Source organism: Primulina tabacum, chromosome 18 (genome assembly GCF_025594145.1).
Source record: "Primulina tabacum isolate GXHZ01 chromosome 18, ASM2559414v2, whole genome shotgun sequence".
Lineage (NCBI taxonomy): Eukaryota > Viridiplantae > Streptophyta > Magnoliopsida > Lamiales > Gesneriaceae > Primulina > Primulina tabacum.
Window position 1 is genome coordinate 22085553 of NC_134567.1, and position 18718 is coordinate 22104270.

The 18718-nt window shown below is 38.2% G+C and overlaps 2 protein-coding genes across 6 annotated transcripts; one reads left to right on the forward strand and one right to left on the reverse strand.

Moving 5' to 3' along the window:
- Positions 1-3022: 3022 nt before the first annotated feature.
- Positions 3023-5286, reverse strand: LOC142532368 (uncharacterized). Its single transcript, XM_075638683.1, has 4 exons — positions 5244-5286; positions 3809-4105; positions 3148-3508; positions 3023-3059 (listed from the first exon to the last, which is right to left on the reverse strand). Exons 1-4 carry the CDS (start codon positions 5284-5286, stop codon positions 3023-3025), a joined length of 738 nt encoding a protein of 245 aa, XP_075494798.1.
- Positions 5287-15342: 10056 nt separating this feature from the next.
- LOC142533454 (uncharacterized) lies at positions 15343-18651 on the forward strand. Of its 5 annotated transcripts, none has more exons than XM_075640216.1 (5): positions 15343-15516; positions 15996-16261; positions 16651-16756; positions 17730-17871; positions 18134-18651. In XM_075640216.1, exons 1-4 carry the CDS (start codon positions 15439-15441, stop codon positions 17868-17870), a joined length of 591 nt encoding a protein of 196 aa, XP_075496331.1. In that variant the 5' UTR covers positions 15343-15438; the 3' UTR covers position 17871; positions 18134-18651. The 5 variants fall into 5 exon arrangements, 4 of the variants coding, with proteins under 4 accessions (XP_075496331.1, XP_075496333.1, XP_075496332.1 ...); XM_075640218.1 differs by lacking the exon at positions 18134-18651 and adding an exon at positions 17447-17547 and having other exon boundaries at positions 15345-15516; positions 17730-17760; XM_075640220.1 differs by having other exon boundaries at positions 15386-15643.
- Positions 18652-18718: the final 67 nt, after the last annotated feature.

Sequence of the window (18718 nt, forward strand, 5' to 3'; positions counted from 1 at the left end):
TAATCAAAATAGGGTTTGAATGATATACCTATAGTATGAAGCAGATCAAACAAGGGCATCAAATTGACGGTTTATAAAAATTTTGACATGATGTCCCTATATTTTGTATAAGCCCAAACCCAAGCAACAACATTTATATATACATAGAAACATATTTAAATATACAAACATACATTGTATCCTCACACATATCGTGGAACTTGTTTCAAACCCTGACATTCAATTCATTATAATACATATGCGGAAGCTACACAATAAGAAGTCCCGGTTCTTGTCAAGGTGAGGCACGTTACAAGCATCCATTGGCGAACCGACATCCTATATATCTTCATTACCTGATCCTGTAATACATGAGCTACGTGAGTTTATAAAACTCAATAAGTTGGCACTTATATGTATCAATATGCATCGAAGGAACATACATATCAAGTCGTGATAAATAATGAATCTTAAAAACATGTCATACCGTAGCATATATTCAATGTTCATTTTTGTACTTGAGCCTCATTAGTTGACCTGTACTACCGTGCTTGCTTTATTATATAGCTACTACTGTGTTGGACGTCAGGGAGCAACTTTGGCATCCCCACGCCCCATGAACATATATTGGCCAATAGCTTTGGTGGACTTAAAACCACCCATGATGTCAACAAGCTCTATATCATGTAAAATCAGTCATTTTCTTTTCATGTTCATGTTCGTGTTCATGACATAGCACCCCTCTTCAATATTCATGAGTTCCTTACGTATTTAATACATAACAATGGAATATGATGCTATGTTTTCATCAATAAACATACTAACAATGTACATATAGCAATAATCAATGGGAAGTATTTGAAAACATAATACTACTCATGTATTACTTCAAGAACATGCCAACTTACTGTCCAAGCTTAAGAACACTGGTTTGAGACGGTGTTTCTCGCTCCTATACTGTCAAATACATCAATAAACCCATCACTATGTATATACTAGGTGAAAATCACTCCTCTACATGTGGAACAACTAAAGAGAAGAAAACTTACACCTATATGATGTTCTTGTGATGGAGAATAAACTTCTAACCTCAAAATGATGAAGAAGAAGAAGAGATGAGCTTTTGGAGGAAGATTTATTGGTGTCTTTCGAGTTTTGCTGTGGAAAAGGGGTTGTGGAATGGTAAATAAGGTCAAGGAAGTCGAAACTTATCTTCTTATATGCAAGGCGGCGCTCGGGCGGTCATAAATTACCGCTCGAGCGCGGCACTTTCTGTCCGAAACCAAAAATCCAGAACCATTGGCGCTCGGGCGGTAATTTCTTACCGTTCGGGCGCCACTCTGCGCACAGCCACCTCAAAGATCGCTTCAGAAACGGCTCTTCCGTTCATAATCTGAAAAATGGTAAACAGGAAAGTTGTAGCTCTATGTCTTGGCTTGAATCTCCCACTAATTTCATGTCATTTGTAGTTCTGAGTAAAAAGTTATGCCCATTCTTCCAACATGTGTCATTGTAGGAGTGACGATACACACGACCCACTTCGGGGCGCTTTTGGCTTGTCTTCCACAATGATTTGGACAAAACTCAAAACATGAAAGTTGTAACCTTATATATTAGCTTTCTAATGGTTATGACCTGACACCATTTGGATCAATATTTCAATGATTATGCTAAAACACGTACGAACTACCATATTTTCATCTCATTTCCCACCACTTCTGATACACTATTTCTACGTACACATCTTACTATCACTATTTAGACACATATTCATTCTCAATACACCATGGACAATATAAATATCATGTTCAATCTCAATATTGATACCTCACTCATCACGTGAAATCTAATGAGCTAAATAACTACGTAATAAACGACATAAAAGCATTATTATCATTTGTACGAGTAACCGGGCATTACAATTCTCCCCTCCTTCAAAGAATTTCGTCCTCAAAATTTGACGTACCATATAGTTCAGGATATCTCTGTTGAATCTCGTCCTCTCGCTCCCAAGTTGCCTCATCAATTGCATGATTGCGCCATAACAGTTTAACCAAGGGTATTTCCTTGCCTCGTAACACTTTTGATTTCCTATCGAGGATTTGGATCGGTCGTTCTTCATACGAGAGATTTGATGCAATCTCCAATGGTTCATAATGAAGAACGTGAGAAGGATTGGCCAAATACTTTCGTAGCAAGGAAACATGAAAAACATTATGAACATTTGATAAGTTCGGTGGTAAAGCAACTCGGTAGGCCCTGTCTCCTATTCTTTCCAAGATTTCAAACGGACCGATATATCTTGGACTTAATTTTCCCTTCTTACCAAAACGCAAAATGCCCTTCAATGGTGATATATTTACAAATACATGGTCACCAACCTGAAATTTCAATCGACGACGTCGCACATCAGCATAACTCTTCTGTCGGCTCTGGGTAGTGTGCATTCTTTCTTTGATCTTGGTTACCAATTCGGCTGTCTGTTGTACCAATTCAGGGCCTAATAATTTCCTTTCTCCTATTTCATCCCAATGTACTGGAGATCGACATTTTCTACCATATAAGGCAGTATATGGTGCCATTCCGATACTTGACTGATAGCTATTGTTATATGTGAATTCAGCCAATGGTAGTTTACTGTCCCAAATACCTGGAAAGTCAATAGTACAAGCCCTCAACATATCTTCTAAGATCTGATTCACTCATTCTGATTATCCATCAGTTTGAGGGTAGAATGCTGTACTAAATGCTAATCGAGTTCCCATAGCATGATGTAAAATCTTCCAAAATGCAGACATAAATTTGGGATCTCTATCAGATACAATGGACACTGGGATGCCATGAAGTCTCACTGTCTCTTGGATGTATTCTTCAGCATATTGATTCATCGTGTATGTGGTCTTCACTGGAAGAAAGTGACCTGATTTCGTAAGTCGATCCACAATAACCCATATAGCATTGAACCCTCTTTGTGTTCTTGGCAAACCAAGAATGAAATCCATCGTGATGTGTTCCCATTTCCATTCAGGAATAGGAAATGGTTTCAAGAGTCTTGCTGGTCTTTGATTTTCAGTCTTGACCTGTTGACAAGTTAGACATTGTGCAACAAATTGAGCAATGTCCTTTTTCATACCTGGCCACCAAAATAATGGTTTCAAATCTTTGTACATTTTTGTGCCTCCTGGATGGATCGAATAGGGAGTGGCATGAGCATCAATAAGAATGTCATTTCTGATTGTTCCTTGCTTTGGTACACACAACCTCCCTCGATATGTCCATATTCCTTCCCCATTCAATTCATAGTTCAAATTTCCTTTTTCTTCATCTCGCTGTCTCAGTTGTTGTAATTCAGTATCTGTATTTTGTTCGGCCTTGATTCTGTCTGCAAGCGTTGGTCGAACCATAAGAGATGATAACTGAATTGCAGCTCCATTTGGAATAACATCAAGCTTCAAGTTCTGCAAATCCCATAGGATTTGTTCTTGTACTTGCATTGCAGCAATAGAACTGGACTTTTGACTTAACGCATCTGCAACAACATTGACTTTACCTGGATGATAGTTAATAACACAATCGTAATCCTTCACCAATTCCAACCAACGTCATTGTCTCATATTCAGTTCCTTTTGCGTGAATAAATATTTCAGACTCTTGTGGTCCGTGTAAATTTCACACCGTTCACCATACAGATAATGGCGCCATATTTTCAATGCAAATACCACTGCTGCCAGTTCTAAATCATGTGTGGGATAATTCTTTTCATATTCCTTCAACTGTCTTGAGGCATAAGCAATCACCTTCCCGTGCTGCATTAAAACTGCTCCTAAACCTTGTTTCGAAGCATCACTGTATACCACAAAATCTCCCGATCCTTCTGGAATAGCAAGGACCGGTGCTGATGTCAATTTTGCCTTTAACTCTTGAAAACTGTGATCACATTCTTCGTTCCATACAAATCTCACATTCTTTCGTGTTAACGCAGTCAAAGGCAATGCTATCTTAGAAAATCCCGCTATAAACCGATGGTAATAACCAGCTAACCCAAGAAAACTACGTACCTCGGTAACAGTGGTAGGTCGTATCCAGTTATTAACAGCTTCAATCTTGCTTGGATCCACTGATATGCCTTCTTTTGAAATGATATGACCTAAGAATGCTACTTGTTCAAGCCAAAATTCACATTTCTTCCATTTGGCATATAAATGTTTATCCTTCAAAGTCTGCAAAACTAATTGCAAATGTTCTCGATGCTCCTCTACAGTTCGTGAGTAGATGAGAATATCATCTATAAACACAATCACGAACTTGTCTAGAAATGGATTGAAAACTTTATTCATTAAATCCATAAAAGCTGCTGGTGCATTTGTTAGTCCAAATGGCATTACAAGAAATTCATAATGCCCGTACCTGGTTCGGAAGGCAGTCTTTGATATATCATCTGATCAAACAAATCATCAATTCTGGGGAGTGGATATTTGTTTTTAATTGTCACTTTGTTCAACTCCCGATAATCAATACATAAACGAAGAGTACCGTCTTTCTTTTTCACAAACAAAACAGGTGCATCCCACGGTGAAAAGCTCGGTCTAATAAACCCTTTATTAAGCAACTCCTGTAACTATTCTTTCAATTCTTTCATTTCTGTAGGAGCTAATCGATAAGGAGCTTTTGAGATCGGATGAGTTCCTGCCACAACATCAGTTACAAATTCGATATCTCTATCTGGGGGTAAGCCTGTTACATCATCAGGAAATACTTCTGGAAATTCACAAACACATCTGTATCTTTCAATTCACGAACAAGTGGATCACTAGTTAACACAGATGCTAAATATCCTTGACACCCCTTCTGTAGTAATTTACAAGCCTTCATACAAGAGATTATCCGAAGAGGTAAGGATATACCTGCACTTGCTACTGTGAATGGTTCAGCTCCTACTGGTGCAAACTTGATCATCTTTATGCCACAGTCAATAGTAACTCTGTACTTCGAGAGCCAATCCATTCCCAATATCACATCAAAATCGGTCATTTTCAAAACAATCAATTCAGCATACATCTGATGGCCTTGGACATATATTGGACACCCTCGCACAATCTGATCTGTCTGTAATTCTTGCACGGAAGGTAAGGCTATGGCGAGTTGCGTCTCTATTGTACTTGCTGTAATGCCCAGTCTCCTTACAAACGATTCCGAAATAAAGGAATGCGTGGCTCCTGAATCTAGTAAAACAATAGCAGTAATACCAGAAATCAAGAACATACCAGCGATCATCGATGTATCCGCATCCACTTTTTCTTTGGTCATCGAGAAAAGGCGTCCCTGTACTTTCTTAGAACTCCCTGGACAATTCCTGGCGAGATTCCCTGGCTTTTTGCAACGATAACAAACATTGGAACCTTGCATACATTCCCCGCCATGAAGTTTGCCACATTTAGGACAAGGTGGCCTGTCCTGTTCTTTACGTGGAAGGGTACCCTTGTCACGGGGTTCCTCTGGTCGAGTACCCTTGCTATCGGTCTTTTTGCCTTGTCCTGTTCCTTGGCTCTTTTGAAAGTACTGCTGCCTTCGCTGTTGCCTATCTCTGTCAATGTCTTATTCGTCCTGTTCAGCCATAAGTGCTCTTTCCACTATCTCCCCATATGATGCAAATGTGGTTGATCAAGCACAAAAGAAAGCATGGGAGTCGTTGGAGTTGCCCGAAGGACCTATAACGAGGAGACGAAGCAAGAAGTTTAAAGATGCACTTCAAGGACTCATGATGAGCTATCAAGGAAGTCCTACAAGTTGGATGTCTAAATTAGAGGAGGTTGAGAATCATGGGAATAATATTGGAGGTTTTTGGAATGTTATTCAAGTGCAATTGCCGAAGTTAGAGCGCACCCGCGCCAGTTCATGGACTGCACCCACGGTCCATAATAATCAAATTTAAGAGAATATTGCCGAAGCTATACCACACCCGCGGTCAGAAGGCGAGCGCACCCGCGGAAGGCGAGCGCACCCGCGCTCCTAAAAGGACCGCACCCGCGGTTCTTTGCATCCGAATTTCGCCGAAGCGGCACCGCACCCGCGGTCCAGTCTGCAGCGTACCCGCGGTCTTTTGTCAACTTCCGTGTCAAATTTGCTTGTTATCATAATTAAGCCTTTTTACACTACTTTTTCATACTTTATTGAATATATATTCAGTGTATCAGACCATGAACGAATAATGATGAATGATAGATAAATGTTCTTGAGTTTTCTCTCAATTTGCAAAGCTTGTGCTTTGTGTTTATCAAAATCAAACTTATCAAGATTGTATCTTTGTGGCGTTTGTCGATTGTTCTTCGCACGGATTGTCAAAACAAGTTCTTTAAAGGTTCGTTTGAAATTCAATTGTTTTATCGTTGATATTTGTTGCTAAGTTATAATCGCTTAGAGGTGAATATCACAAAATCGTTACTTGTTTCAAAAGATCGGGACAAAATAATCGTTCCTTGTTTGTTATTGAACTGAGGGTGCGATTTATATATTCGTGCTTGCCTTTCATTCGTACGAGGATTCATATCATTTGGTATCAGAGCTTTGGTTCATTGAATTCAAGTAAGTATCGTTGTTGTTATTTTTTAGATCTGTCTCAAATTTCATTCTGTTTTCAGATCTGTGGTATCCTTTTGTTTCTATTGTCATATCTACCAAAAACAAAAACAAAAATTTGTTCTGTTTCAAGTTTTGTGTTATCCTTTGTTCTATTTTAAGATCTGCGTTTTTTCTATCATCTTTTGATAATCCAGAATTCCCGAAAAATTTGTTCTGTGTTATTCTGTCGTTCTTGTTTTTGTGCAATCCATGTGAAACAGTTGCAAGTGTTCACAAGTTGAATCTTGTTAGTTTGATAAAAAAAAATAATATATATATAAAGATTGAGCACACCTTTGAGATAACTATCAAATTCTAGTGAAAAACATTTGAGTGCGAGTGTTATTTCTTTGGAGTGATCGTGAGAATTTGGGTGAGGAAAATCTTTTATTTCTACTAACATTTTATTGCAGGTACAAAATCTGAAATTAAAATGGAGAGGGAAGTAGGAGAGAGTTCGAACCAAGGGTTATCTAAGGTTCAAATGGAGGCGTTATTTGGGCATTTTAGTAGAATGTTGAGGGCCGAGTTGGATCCTTTATATGAGAGGTTGGATAGGCTTGAAGTTAGTACGAGTGAAAATAAATCTAAGCCTAAAGGTTTGGGTAGAGTGGATGAAGAAAAGAATGATTATGATTTGGAAGGAGAAGAGGAGAGCCAAAACGAGAATTGGGGTAGAAGCGGAAGAGGTAGAGGATTTGGTAGGGGAAGAAGAGAAGCCTTACGTGGTAGGTACGATGATGGGAATAAGGAAGATAATAACATAGGCAGCATTAAGATGAAAATTTCGTCGTTCCATGGTAAGTCGGATCCAGAGGCTTATTTAGAATGGGAAAAGCGAGTTGAATTTGTGTTTGATTGTCACCATTATTCCGAACAAAAGAAGGCTAGGTTGGCTGTGGTTGAATTGGTTGATTATGCACTTATTTGGTGGGATCAATTAGTGACCACTAAGAGAAGATGGAATGAGAGGCCTATATAAACTTGGGCGGAGATGAAAAGCGTAATGAGGAAGAGGTTTGTACCAAATCACTACTATAGAGAAATGTTTAAGAAGTTACAAACTTTGAGACAAGGTGTGAAGAGTGTTGATGACTACTATAAAGAATTGGAAGTAGTCATGATTAGAGCAAACATAGATGAGGATAGTGAGGCTACTATGGCTCGTTTTCTGTGTGGTTTGAACAGGGAAATTCAAGACCAAGTGGAGCTTAGACATTACTTGGATCTAGATGAAATGGTGCAAATGGCGATAAAAGTGGAACAACAACTCAAGAGGAGAGGAGTTGTTCGTACCACACAAACTGGGAATACATCAACACCTTGGCGTTCCAACGTTGTTAAACGTGAAGAAAGCAAGGTAGTAGTCAAGCCCAAAGTTGACATTAAACAGGAGGTGCCTAAGCAGGGAATGCAAGGTAAACCTGAAGCTCCTATTAATCGTTCTAGAGATATTAAATGTTTTAGGTGTCAAGGAGTTGGACATATTGCTAGCCAATGTCCCAATAAAAGGGTGATGGTGTTGAATAATTATGGGGAGTATGAATCTCATAGTGAGGGAGATGATGGAGAGGATGAAGATGAGATGCCTGCATTAGAGGATCCTGATGAGGGATATGAAGCAGTTGTGGGTGAGGCATTAGTGACTAGGCGTATCATGAGTGCCCAAGTCAAAGAAGAGGAGACGAATCAGCGGGAAAACTTGTTCCATACTAGATGTTTTGTCAGTGGCAAAGTTTGCAACGTTATTATAGATGGAGGAAGTTGTACCAATGTTGCTAGTCTTGAGATGGTTGAAAAATTGAGTTTGCCTACTTTGAAACATCCTCAACCATATAGGCTACAGTGGTTGAACGACTGTGCTGAAGTGAAGGTGAACAAACAAGTTTTGGTTGCGTTTTCGATTGGGAAGTATGTTGATGAGGTATTGTGTGATGTGGTACCAATGCATGCTTGTCATATTTTGTTAGGAAGACCATGGCAATATGATAAGCAAGTGACACATGATGGGTTTAGAAATAAATATTCTTTTGTACTCAAGAAAGAACCCATTGTTTTACTTTCTTTGTCCCCAAAACAAGTGTTGGAGGACCAATTGAAAAAGAAGAAGAGAGATGAGGCCGAAAGAAAGAGTGAATTAAAAAGTGAGATGGCCTTTGAAAAGAAAAATGAAATGGCTAAAAACAAAAGTGATAAAAAAATTGAGATAGCCATACAAAAGAAAAATAAGGAAAAAGAAAATGAGAGGAAAGAGACCAAAAAGAAAATATATATGGTCCAAAAGAGTGACATGAAACAATTGTTGCACACACATGATACACTTGTGTTGATTCTTTACAAAGAGATTCTCTTTAACACAAGTGATATAGCCGGAAATCTTCCGAGCATTGTTGTTTCCCTTTTGCAGGAGTTTGATGATATATTTCCAGAGGAGCTACCTCAAGGAATACCACCATTGAGGGGGACTGAGCACCAAATTGATTTTGTGCCCGGAAGTGCATTACCAAATCGTCCAGCGTATAGAAGCAATCCGGAGGAGACCAAGGAGCTTCAACGGCAGGTAAGTGAATTATTAGATAGGGGTTTCGTGCGTGAGTCCATGTCTCCTTGTGCTGTACCTGTTTTATTAGTTCCTAAGAAAGATGGCTCATGGCGTATGTGTGTAGATTGTAGGGCAATCAATAATATAACCATCAAATATAGGCATCCCATACCTAGACTAGATGATATGTTAGATGAATTGCATGGTGCTTGTATTTTTAGCAAGATTGACTTGAAAAATGGTTATCACCAAATTAGGATGAGGGAAGGTGATGAGTGGAAAACGGCTTTTAAAATCAAGTACGGGTTATATGAGTGGATGGTCATGTCTTTTGGCTTAACTAACGCTCCTAGCACTTTTATGAGGTTAATGAACCATGTCTTGTGTGCATACATAGGAAAATTTGTTGTTGTTTACTTTGATGATATCCACTAATATAACAAAGACTTGGATGAGCATGTTAATCACTTGAGACTTGTGCTAATCACACTAAGGGCTGAAAATTTATATGCTAATTTAAAGAAATGTGATTTTTGTACAAGCAAACTTGTCTTCCTTGGTTTTGTGGTAAGTTCGCAGGTGATACAAGTGGATGAGGACAAGGTAAGTGCTATTCGAGATTGGCCAACGCCTGCTTCTGTTGGTCAAGTTCGAAGCTTTCATGGTCTTGCAAGCTTCTATAGGAGGTTTGTAAAAGATTTTAGCACACTGGCGGCACCGATGACGGCGGTGATTAAGAATAACGTTCCATTCCATTGGGGCGAAGAGCAAGAGAAGTCTTTTAATATTATTAAACAAAAGTTAATTAATGCGCCTTTACTTGTTTTGCCTGATTTTTCTAATACTTTTGAAATTGAATGTGATGCTTCAGGTGTAGGTATTGGTGGTGTTTTGATGCAAGGAGGACGATCAGTGGCGTATTTTAGTGAGAAACTCAATGGAGCAGCGCTGAACTATCCAACGTATGACAAGGAGTTGTACGCGCTTGTGAGGACTTTGGAAGTGTGGCAACACTACTTGAGGCCTAAAGAGTTTGTGATTCACACGGATCATGAGTCTCTTAAGCACCTTAAGGGGCAGCAGAAGTTGAACAAGCGGCATGTCAAGTGGGATGCATTCATAGGTACATTTCCCTACATCATCTAGTACAAAAAAGGTAAGGAAAATGTAGTGGCTGACGCATTATCACGGAGGTATGTACTAATCTCTACTTTGGGGTCTAAAGTTTTGGGGTTTGAGCATGTGAAGGAATTATATGTGCTAGATGAGGATTTTAAGAAAGTATTTGAAACATGTATGCATGGTCCACATGACAAATTTTATTTGCATCATGGTTTCTTGTTTAAAGAAGATAGGTTGTGCGTCCCTAGATCATCCATTCGTGAATTACTTGTTAGGGAGGCACATGGGGGTGGCTTAATGGGGCATTTTGGTGTGGCTAAAACTTTAAGTGCATTGCATGAACATTTCTATTGGCCACACATGAAACGTGACGTTGAGCGTGTTTGTGATAAGTGCATTACTTGTAGACAAGCTAAATCTAAAACACAACCACATGGCTTGTATACACCACTTCCCGTCCCTAGTGAACCTTGGTTGATATTTCTATGGACTTTGTTTTGGGGTTGCCTAGGACAAAGAAGGGGGGGGATTCTATATTTGTTGTTGTGGATAGATTTTCTAAGATGTCTCATTTTATTGCTTGTCACAAAACTGATGATGCATATCACATTGCGAATCTATTCTTTAGAGAAGTCGTTAGGTTGCATGGCATGCCTAGGACTATTGTTTCGGACCGTGATGTTAAATTCTTGAGTTATTTTTGGAAAACGTTATGGGCTAAACTTGGCACAAAATTGTTGTTTTCTACTACATGTCATCCTCAAATGGATGGGCAAACTGAAGTTGTCAATAGAACTTTAGGAACACTTTTGCGTGCTATTCTTAAAAAGAACTTAAAGAATTGGGAGGATTGTTTACCATTTGTTGAGTTTGCTTATAATCGTAGTGTTCATTCTACTACGAATTATTCACCATTTGAAATTGTATGTGGTTTTAATCCTTTGACTCCGTTGGATTTGATGTCTTTACCTGTGAGTGAAATGTTGAATATGGATGGCAAGAAGAAAGCTGAATTCGTTAGAATTTTGCATGAGAAGGTCAAGGATAACATCGAGAAGAAGAATTTACAATACACGAAGCAAGCCAACAAGGGAAGGAAAAAGATGATTTTTGAAAAGGGAGATTGGGTGTGGTTGCACTTAAGGAAGGAAAGATTTCCAGAAAAGCGACGTTCAAAACTCTTACCTAGGGGTGACGGACCATTTCAAGTGCTTGAAAAGATCAACGACAATGCCTACAAATTAGACCTACCAGGTGAGTATAATGTCAGCTCTACTTTTAATGTCAGTGATCTTTCGTTGTTTGATGTAGGAGATGATCAAGATTTGAGGACAAATCCTTTTCAAGAAGGGGAGAATGATGCAAATGTGGTTGATCAAGCATCAAAGAAAGCATGGGAGTCGTTGGAGTTGCCCAAAGGACCTATAACGAGGGGACGAAGCAAGAAGTTTAAAGATGCACTTCAAGGACTCATGATGAGCTATCAAGGAAGTCCTACAAGTTGGATGTCTAAATTAGAGGAGGTTGAGAATCATGGGAATAATATTGGAGGTTTTTGGAATGTTATTCAAGTGCAATTGCCGAAGGTACAGCACACCCGCGCCAGTTCAGGGACTGCACCCGCGGTCCATAATAATCAAATTTAAGAGAATATTGCCGAAGCTATACCGCACCCGCGGTCAGAAGGCGAGCGCACCCGCTCTCCTAAAAGGACCGCACCCACGGTCCTTTGCATCCGAACTTCGCCGAAGCGGCAGCGCACCCGCGGTCCAGTCTGCAGCGCACCCGCGGTCTTTTGTCAACTTCCGTGTCAAATTTGCTTGTTATCATAACTAAGCCTTTTTACACTACTTTTTCATACTTTATTGAATATATATTCAGTGTATCAGACCATGAACGAATAATGATGAATGATAGATAAAAGTTCTTGAGTTTTCTCTCAATTTGCAAAGCTTGTGCTTTGTGTTTATCAAAATCAAACTTATCAAAGATTGCATCTTTGTGGCGTTTGTCGATTGTTCTTCGCACAGATTGTCAAAACAAGTTCTTTGAAGGTTCGTTTGAAATTCAATTGTTTTATCGTTGATATTTGTTGCTAAGTTATAATCGCTTAGAGGTGAATATCACAAAATCGTTACTTGTTTCAAAAGATCGGGACAAAATAATCGTTTCTTGTTTGTTATTGGATTGAGGGTGCGATTTATATATTCGTGCTTGCCTTTCATTCGTACGAGGATTCGTATCACCATAAGGTAGCAACTTTCGACATTCGTACATCTCTTTTAATTTCAGAGCGAAGTCCCCTCATGAAGTGTTCGCCCTTACTTGTGTCATCCTGGGCAATATAGGGTACGTATTGGACTCCAGCTTCGAATTGTTGTATATATTCAGTCATTGACATGGTTCCTTGCTTTAAATTCAGAAAATCACTGGCTTTCTTAGCTCGTACGTCTTTACTGAAATATTTGTTGTAAAACACAGTTTTGAAAGTTCCCCATGTCAATGGTCTAACCGGTAATGCTACTTTTGCACTTTCCCACCATATTCTTGCTTGTTTTGTTAAGAGAAAGATGACACAAGTTACTTTATCTGCATCTTCCATATGAAGGTACGAGAAGATGGACTCCAACGACTTAATCCATTCTTCTGCTACTGCTGGATCGGTGCTTCCCATGAATTCCGGAGGATTCAAACGTCTAAAACGATCATATACGTCTGTCTGAACAGGCACATGTCTGTGTACTATGGCTTGTACTTGTGCCTATTCATGAGTAGTCCGTTGCATCTCCAGTAGCTGATGTATTTGTTCACCATGGACTTTTGCTTGTTGTTGGAGCAATTTGGCATAGTCATCTACCGATCGTGGTGTACTGCCTTCATCGGTTGCTGGGGCCTTGCCCTTAGATGACTCTCCTTCATGTACCTTACGTTTCGGTGGCATCGTCGCTTATCTTAACCTACATATAGGTCACGTAGAAACACATAACTTAGCATAAACTATGGGATACAAAGATACTTACTTGCCGAGTTCCCCATGTATGGATGAAGTGCAGTGTCTTCCCTGTTGAAGAACCGTGGGCTCTGATACCACTCTAAAATGTCACACCCTTACACTATACTTAGCATAATTACCATAATCAAAATAGGGTTTGAATGATATACCTATAGTATGAAGCAGATCAAACAAGGGCATCAAATTGACGGTTTATAAAAATTTTGGCATGATGTCCCTATATTTTGTATAAGCTCAAACCCAAGCAACAACATTCATATATACATAGAAACATATTTAAATATACAAACATACATTGTATCCTCACACATATCGTGGAACTTGTTTCAAACCCTGACATTCAATTCATTATAATACATATGCGGAAGCTACAAAATAAGAAGTCCCGGTTCTTGTCGAGATGAGGCACGTTACAAGCATCCATTGGCGAACCGGCATCCTATATATCTTCATTACCTGATCCTGTAATACATGAGCTACGTGAGTTTATAAAACTCAATAAGTTGGCACTTATATGTATCAATATGCATCGAAGGAACATACATATCAAGTCGTGATAAATAATGAATCTTAAAAACATGTCATACCGTAGCATATATTCAATGTTCATTTTTGTACTTGAGCCTCATTAGTTGACCTGTACTACCGTGCTTGCTTTATTATATAGCTACTACTGTGTTGGACGTCAGGGAGCAACCTTTGGCATCCCCACGCCCCATGAACATATATTGGCCAATAGCTTTGGTGGACTTAAAACCACCCATGATGTCAACAAGCTCTATATCATGTAAAATCAGTCATTTTCTTTTCATTTTCATGTTCGTGTTCATGATATAGCACCCCTCTTCAATATTCATGAGTTCCTTACGTATTTAATACATAACAATGGAATATGGTGCTATGTTTTCATCAATAAACACACTAACAATGTACATATAGCAATAATCAATGGGAAATATTTGAAAACATAATACTACTCATGTATTACTTCAAGAATATGCCAACTTACTGTCCAAGCTTAAGAACACTGGTTTGAGACGGTGTTTCTCGCTCCTATACTGTCAAATACATCAATAAACCTATCACTATGTATATACTAGGTGAAAATCACTCCTCTACATGTGGAACAACTAAAAGAGAAGAAAACTTACACTTATATGATGTTTTTGTGATGGAGAATAAACTTCTAACCTCAAAATGATGATGAAGAAGAAGAGACGAGCTTTTGGAGGAAGATTTATTGGTGTCTTTCGAGTTTTGCTGTGGGAAAGAGGTTGTGGAATGGTAAATAAAGTCAAGGAAGTCGAAACTTAGCTTCTTATATGCAAGGCGGCACTCGGGCGGTCATAAATTACCGCTCGAGCGCGGCACTTTCTGTCCGAAACCAAAAATCCAGAACCATTGGCGCTCGGGCGCCACTCTGCGCACAGCCACCTCAAAGATCACTTCAAAAATGGCTCTTCCGTTCATAATTTTAAAAAATGGTAAACACGAAAGTTGTAACTCTATGTCTTGGCTTGAATCTCCCACTGGTTTCATGTCATTTAGAGGTCTGAGGAAAAAGTTATGCCCATTCTCCCAACATATGTCATTGTAGGAGTGACGATACACACGACCCACTTTGGGGCGCTTTTGGCTTGTCTTCCACAATGATTTGGACAAAACTCAAAGCATGAAAGTTGTAACCTTATATATTAGCTTTCTAATGGTTATGACCTCACATAATTTGGATCAATATTCCAATGATTATGCTAAAACCCGTACGAACTACCATATTTTCATCTCATTTCCCACCACTTCTAGTACACTATTTCTACGTACACATCTTACTATTACTATTTAAACACATATTCATTCTCAATACACCATGGACAATATAAATATCATGTTCAATCTCAATATTGATACCTCAATCATCACGTGAAATCTAATGAGCTAAATAACTACGTAATAAACGACATAAAAGCATTGTTATCATTTGTACGAGTAACCGGGCATTACAATATATATACATTTTAAAGCTGATATACAATGTGATATATTTCCGTTGATTAAATGAGCTATTTATTTATTCTTTTGTCTGAATTCAATTGAATGGGCTATAAGGCTATTGGTTAAGTGAGATATAAAAAGCCCAAAACAGAAAATTTTGGTCCAACAATATATGGCCCAATCATATAGAACCCACGTCTCAAGCTGTGGGGCTGTAACATCCCTTACGCATTGTTTTCCATACTCGCAGGTAGCTGTTGTTTTTCTCGTTCTCTTATTTTCTCTATACTTTCGTCTGTAGCTTGATTTTATGTTTTTGGCTTTTTTCCTGGGAAATTTGGTCACTTCTATTCTGTTTTGGGGAATTCTGGATTTTGGTAGGGTTTCTAATGATTTTTTCTTTGGCATGTGAACATATTTAATTTAAAATTTTTTTATCGAGGTTTGCTTCTGCAAATTGTTAAATTTTACCTGTAATGGTTGCATCGATGAGAAAAATTATTACATCTGGCTTAATAATCCCTATAATGTTTTTTAATAATAAAGAAAATGTGCTTCCAGAAATATTCTTAATTTTTTGTGCATTTGGTCTTGAGATAGGTCGACTATTAAATTTAGCTGTATTGCGAATGTGAATTGTTCCCCAGACTTGATCATTTGCAGCGGAATTTGACTATACTTTCATTCTTGGTCTTATGTGGTGAATATCTAACTTTGAAACTTCCACAGTTTGCTGATTTCATGGAAGTAGGAGAGAGTGTGCTTGACACAATTTATGATGATGAAGGTATTGAGGATGGCCAAGATGTTGAGATGCAAGATGTTGAAGAGGGTGAGTTACTTGAACCTATTTCAAAGGCTGAATCAGGAGTAAGCTGTAATGTTGAAGTTAATCAGGTTTCCAACAACAGGAATTCAAGACGTAAGAAGAAGAAAAAGAAAAACAAGCAAAAGACAGACATCGATATTGGTCCAAATGTTACTGATATCAACAGGTTTGAAACATTTTGAAGCAAGATTTTGTTCATTTTATAGTATCCCTTTGGCATTATTTCGTCGTCGTATTTTTTATGTTATCTATTGTCATCCATAGCCTTATGTTACACTATTTTTGTATGGCATGGTGGCCTTAGAAGTTGCTATATCACTTATAGAGAGGAAAATATAATTCTGTACTTTTTTGTGTTGATAAACGAACACCATCACAGACGCAGCCTGCTTCTTTATATTCTGGACATGTACTCTATAGTCCGTCTATTGACAGGGATTCATATTTTCTGATGCAGTGTTTTCTAACTTTGCTAGCTTCAAATAAAACATTTCCCCGTTTTTACGATTATTTTCATTTTTTTGGTGACTATTTCCTTTGTATAAATATTTGTAGGTTTGTTTTAAATGTGTGTAAGCGTTTGAGAGAGAGGAAATCTTATCTTATGTGTACTGCTGTTGGTTGTATTGACGTCTCTGCTTTGAGTGATCTCGTCAAAGAGGTAAGACTTTGTTGTGTTGTTCTGTTGTACCACTTCATCTCTGGCCACCTATTGCTGATGATCTTCATTTTAAATTTACAAATTGTACTAAACTTGACTTTGACGGTTTGAACGGTGCTGTAGTTAGAGAATTTTGCTTGAATGATTTGCATGTTTATGATCTCTTAATTGGTTAAGTTACTTGAGGGAGTTATTGTACTTACACTGCAGTGCGATGCAAGATTTACAATCCAAAAATGGGATGAAGTGCGTTTTATAAAAAAACTGACTTAGCCGACATTTGGCTTTCTCATTACAATGCAATGCGTTTTTTTTACATGGTTCCAAAACTTGTTTTGGTGACAAAATGATGCACGTTAATCTTAGAACTTATCCCTATTTGGATGAGCTTTGATATGTGTTTACTTGGTGGGGCAGCGTGCTTTAGGTTTTATGACATCATTATCATAGATTAACCACGCTGCTCTCACCTTTGAACCCTTTCCGACTTATCTCGTACTGCTAACTAATGAAAAGTATTAGAATCTGTCATTAGTACTGTACTGTTTTGGTAAAACCTGGAATTGACCCTTGGTATTGTGATTGGTGAGATATTTGTTAACCATAGTTTTCTACAACTTTTAGGGATATAGTCTACTTCCTTCCCCCTCCTTAGTTCTGATTCTCAGTATTGTTTTCCCTCCATCGCAGATTCTTTTGGCTGAAGATTTTCTTGCTATCGCTATCCTGAAACTTTCATCTGAGAATTGAGATAGCTTCTTGATGAACCACTCATAAATTTTTTAATGAAGGTTGATATTTTTGAACTTATAACCTGTGAATGGCTGAACATCACTATTGACCTTTCGGTCTTTTCAAGATCTTAGTTCTCCATATTGATAGGATTATTATTAGTTTCCTCTTCTCTGACTTTTTTTTTTAATTTCTCACGCATCACTCAAAAAAAAATGTTACATTGAACATGAACGTGCAGGTTGATGCCATTCAGGCCTGTGGAGGTCAGAAGACTGCTGATGGTGGCCATTTCGTAATGGTGGTCGCATATTGTGGACTATCATCAAAGCTTGTGACCAAATGCTTACAAAGAGATCATGAGAAAGGGGAAAAAATTTGAGGTGCACTTTCTACACTTGTATTCTATTTATTTATTTTACCTTTTACATATGCACTCACTTATGTGATTCAAGTACTAAATTGCTTGCTTAAAACCAATTTCTTCATCACTATTCCTACCGGTTGGCCATTGACAATATTTGTATTTTATTACATTCTAATCATGATTTATCTGTTTGTTTTCCCTCGTATATCTGCAACCAATACATGCATCACATAGACTGTAATCGAGTTAGTAACAATTTGGTTTGATACTTGTTGCAGAAGCAATTCAAGCAGCATCATCAAAATAAGCAAGCACATGCACAACAATCAGAATCTTCTTCTGAAAGAAGGGCTCTCAATACAGTTAACCAGATTAAACCCAAGATATCGAATGGTCTGGAGCTTTTGTCACATGATCAGAACCAGCTTGAACAGTCCTCTACCGAAGAGAAACGTACGTCTGTTCATAATCGAATACGAAGGCCAGTTACATACGATGATCTTCTCGAAGGAGAGGATCCCAAAGACGGATAGAACTTGTGATCGAACCATTTTAATTTGAAAGTCCCTGAACTTCATCCAAATCCTCTTTCTACACCTTTTTTGGGAACTAGGTCTATTAGTGTTGATTATTTTCCTTTTCGTGCCTCTTGGATGGAGGAATGATTAGAAACATGAAGGCTGGCTTAATGCTTGTTTCTTCATGTATTTCAATTTTTTGGGGTTATACTATTTTTTGGGGTTATACTATGATGATTCTCGTTACACTTTCTTTTGTTTTAAAAAAAATTCTACTTTATACATGTGTACATGATCCTAAAATAGACGCCAATAAACTATTATGTAATATATAATCGTTTTTCA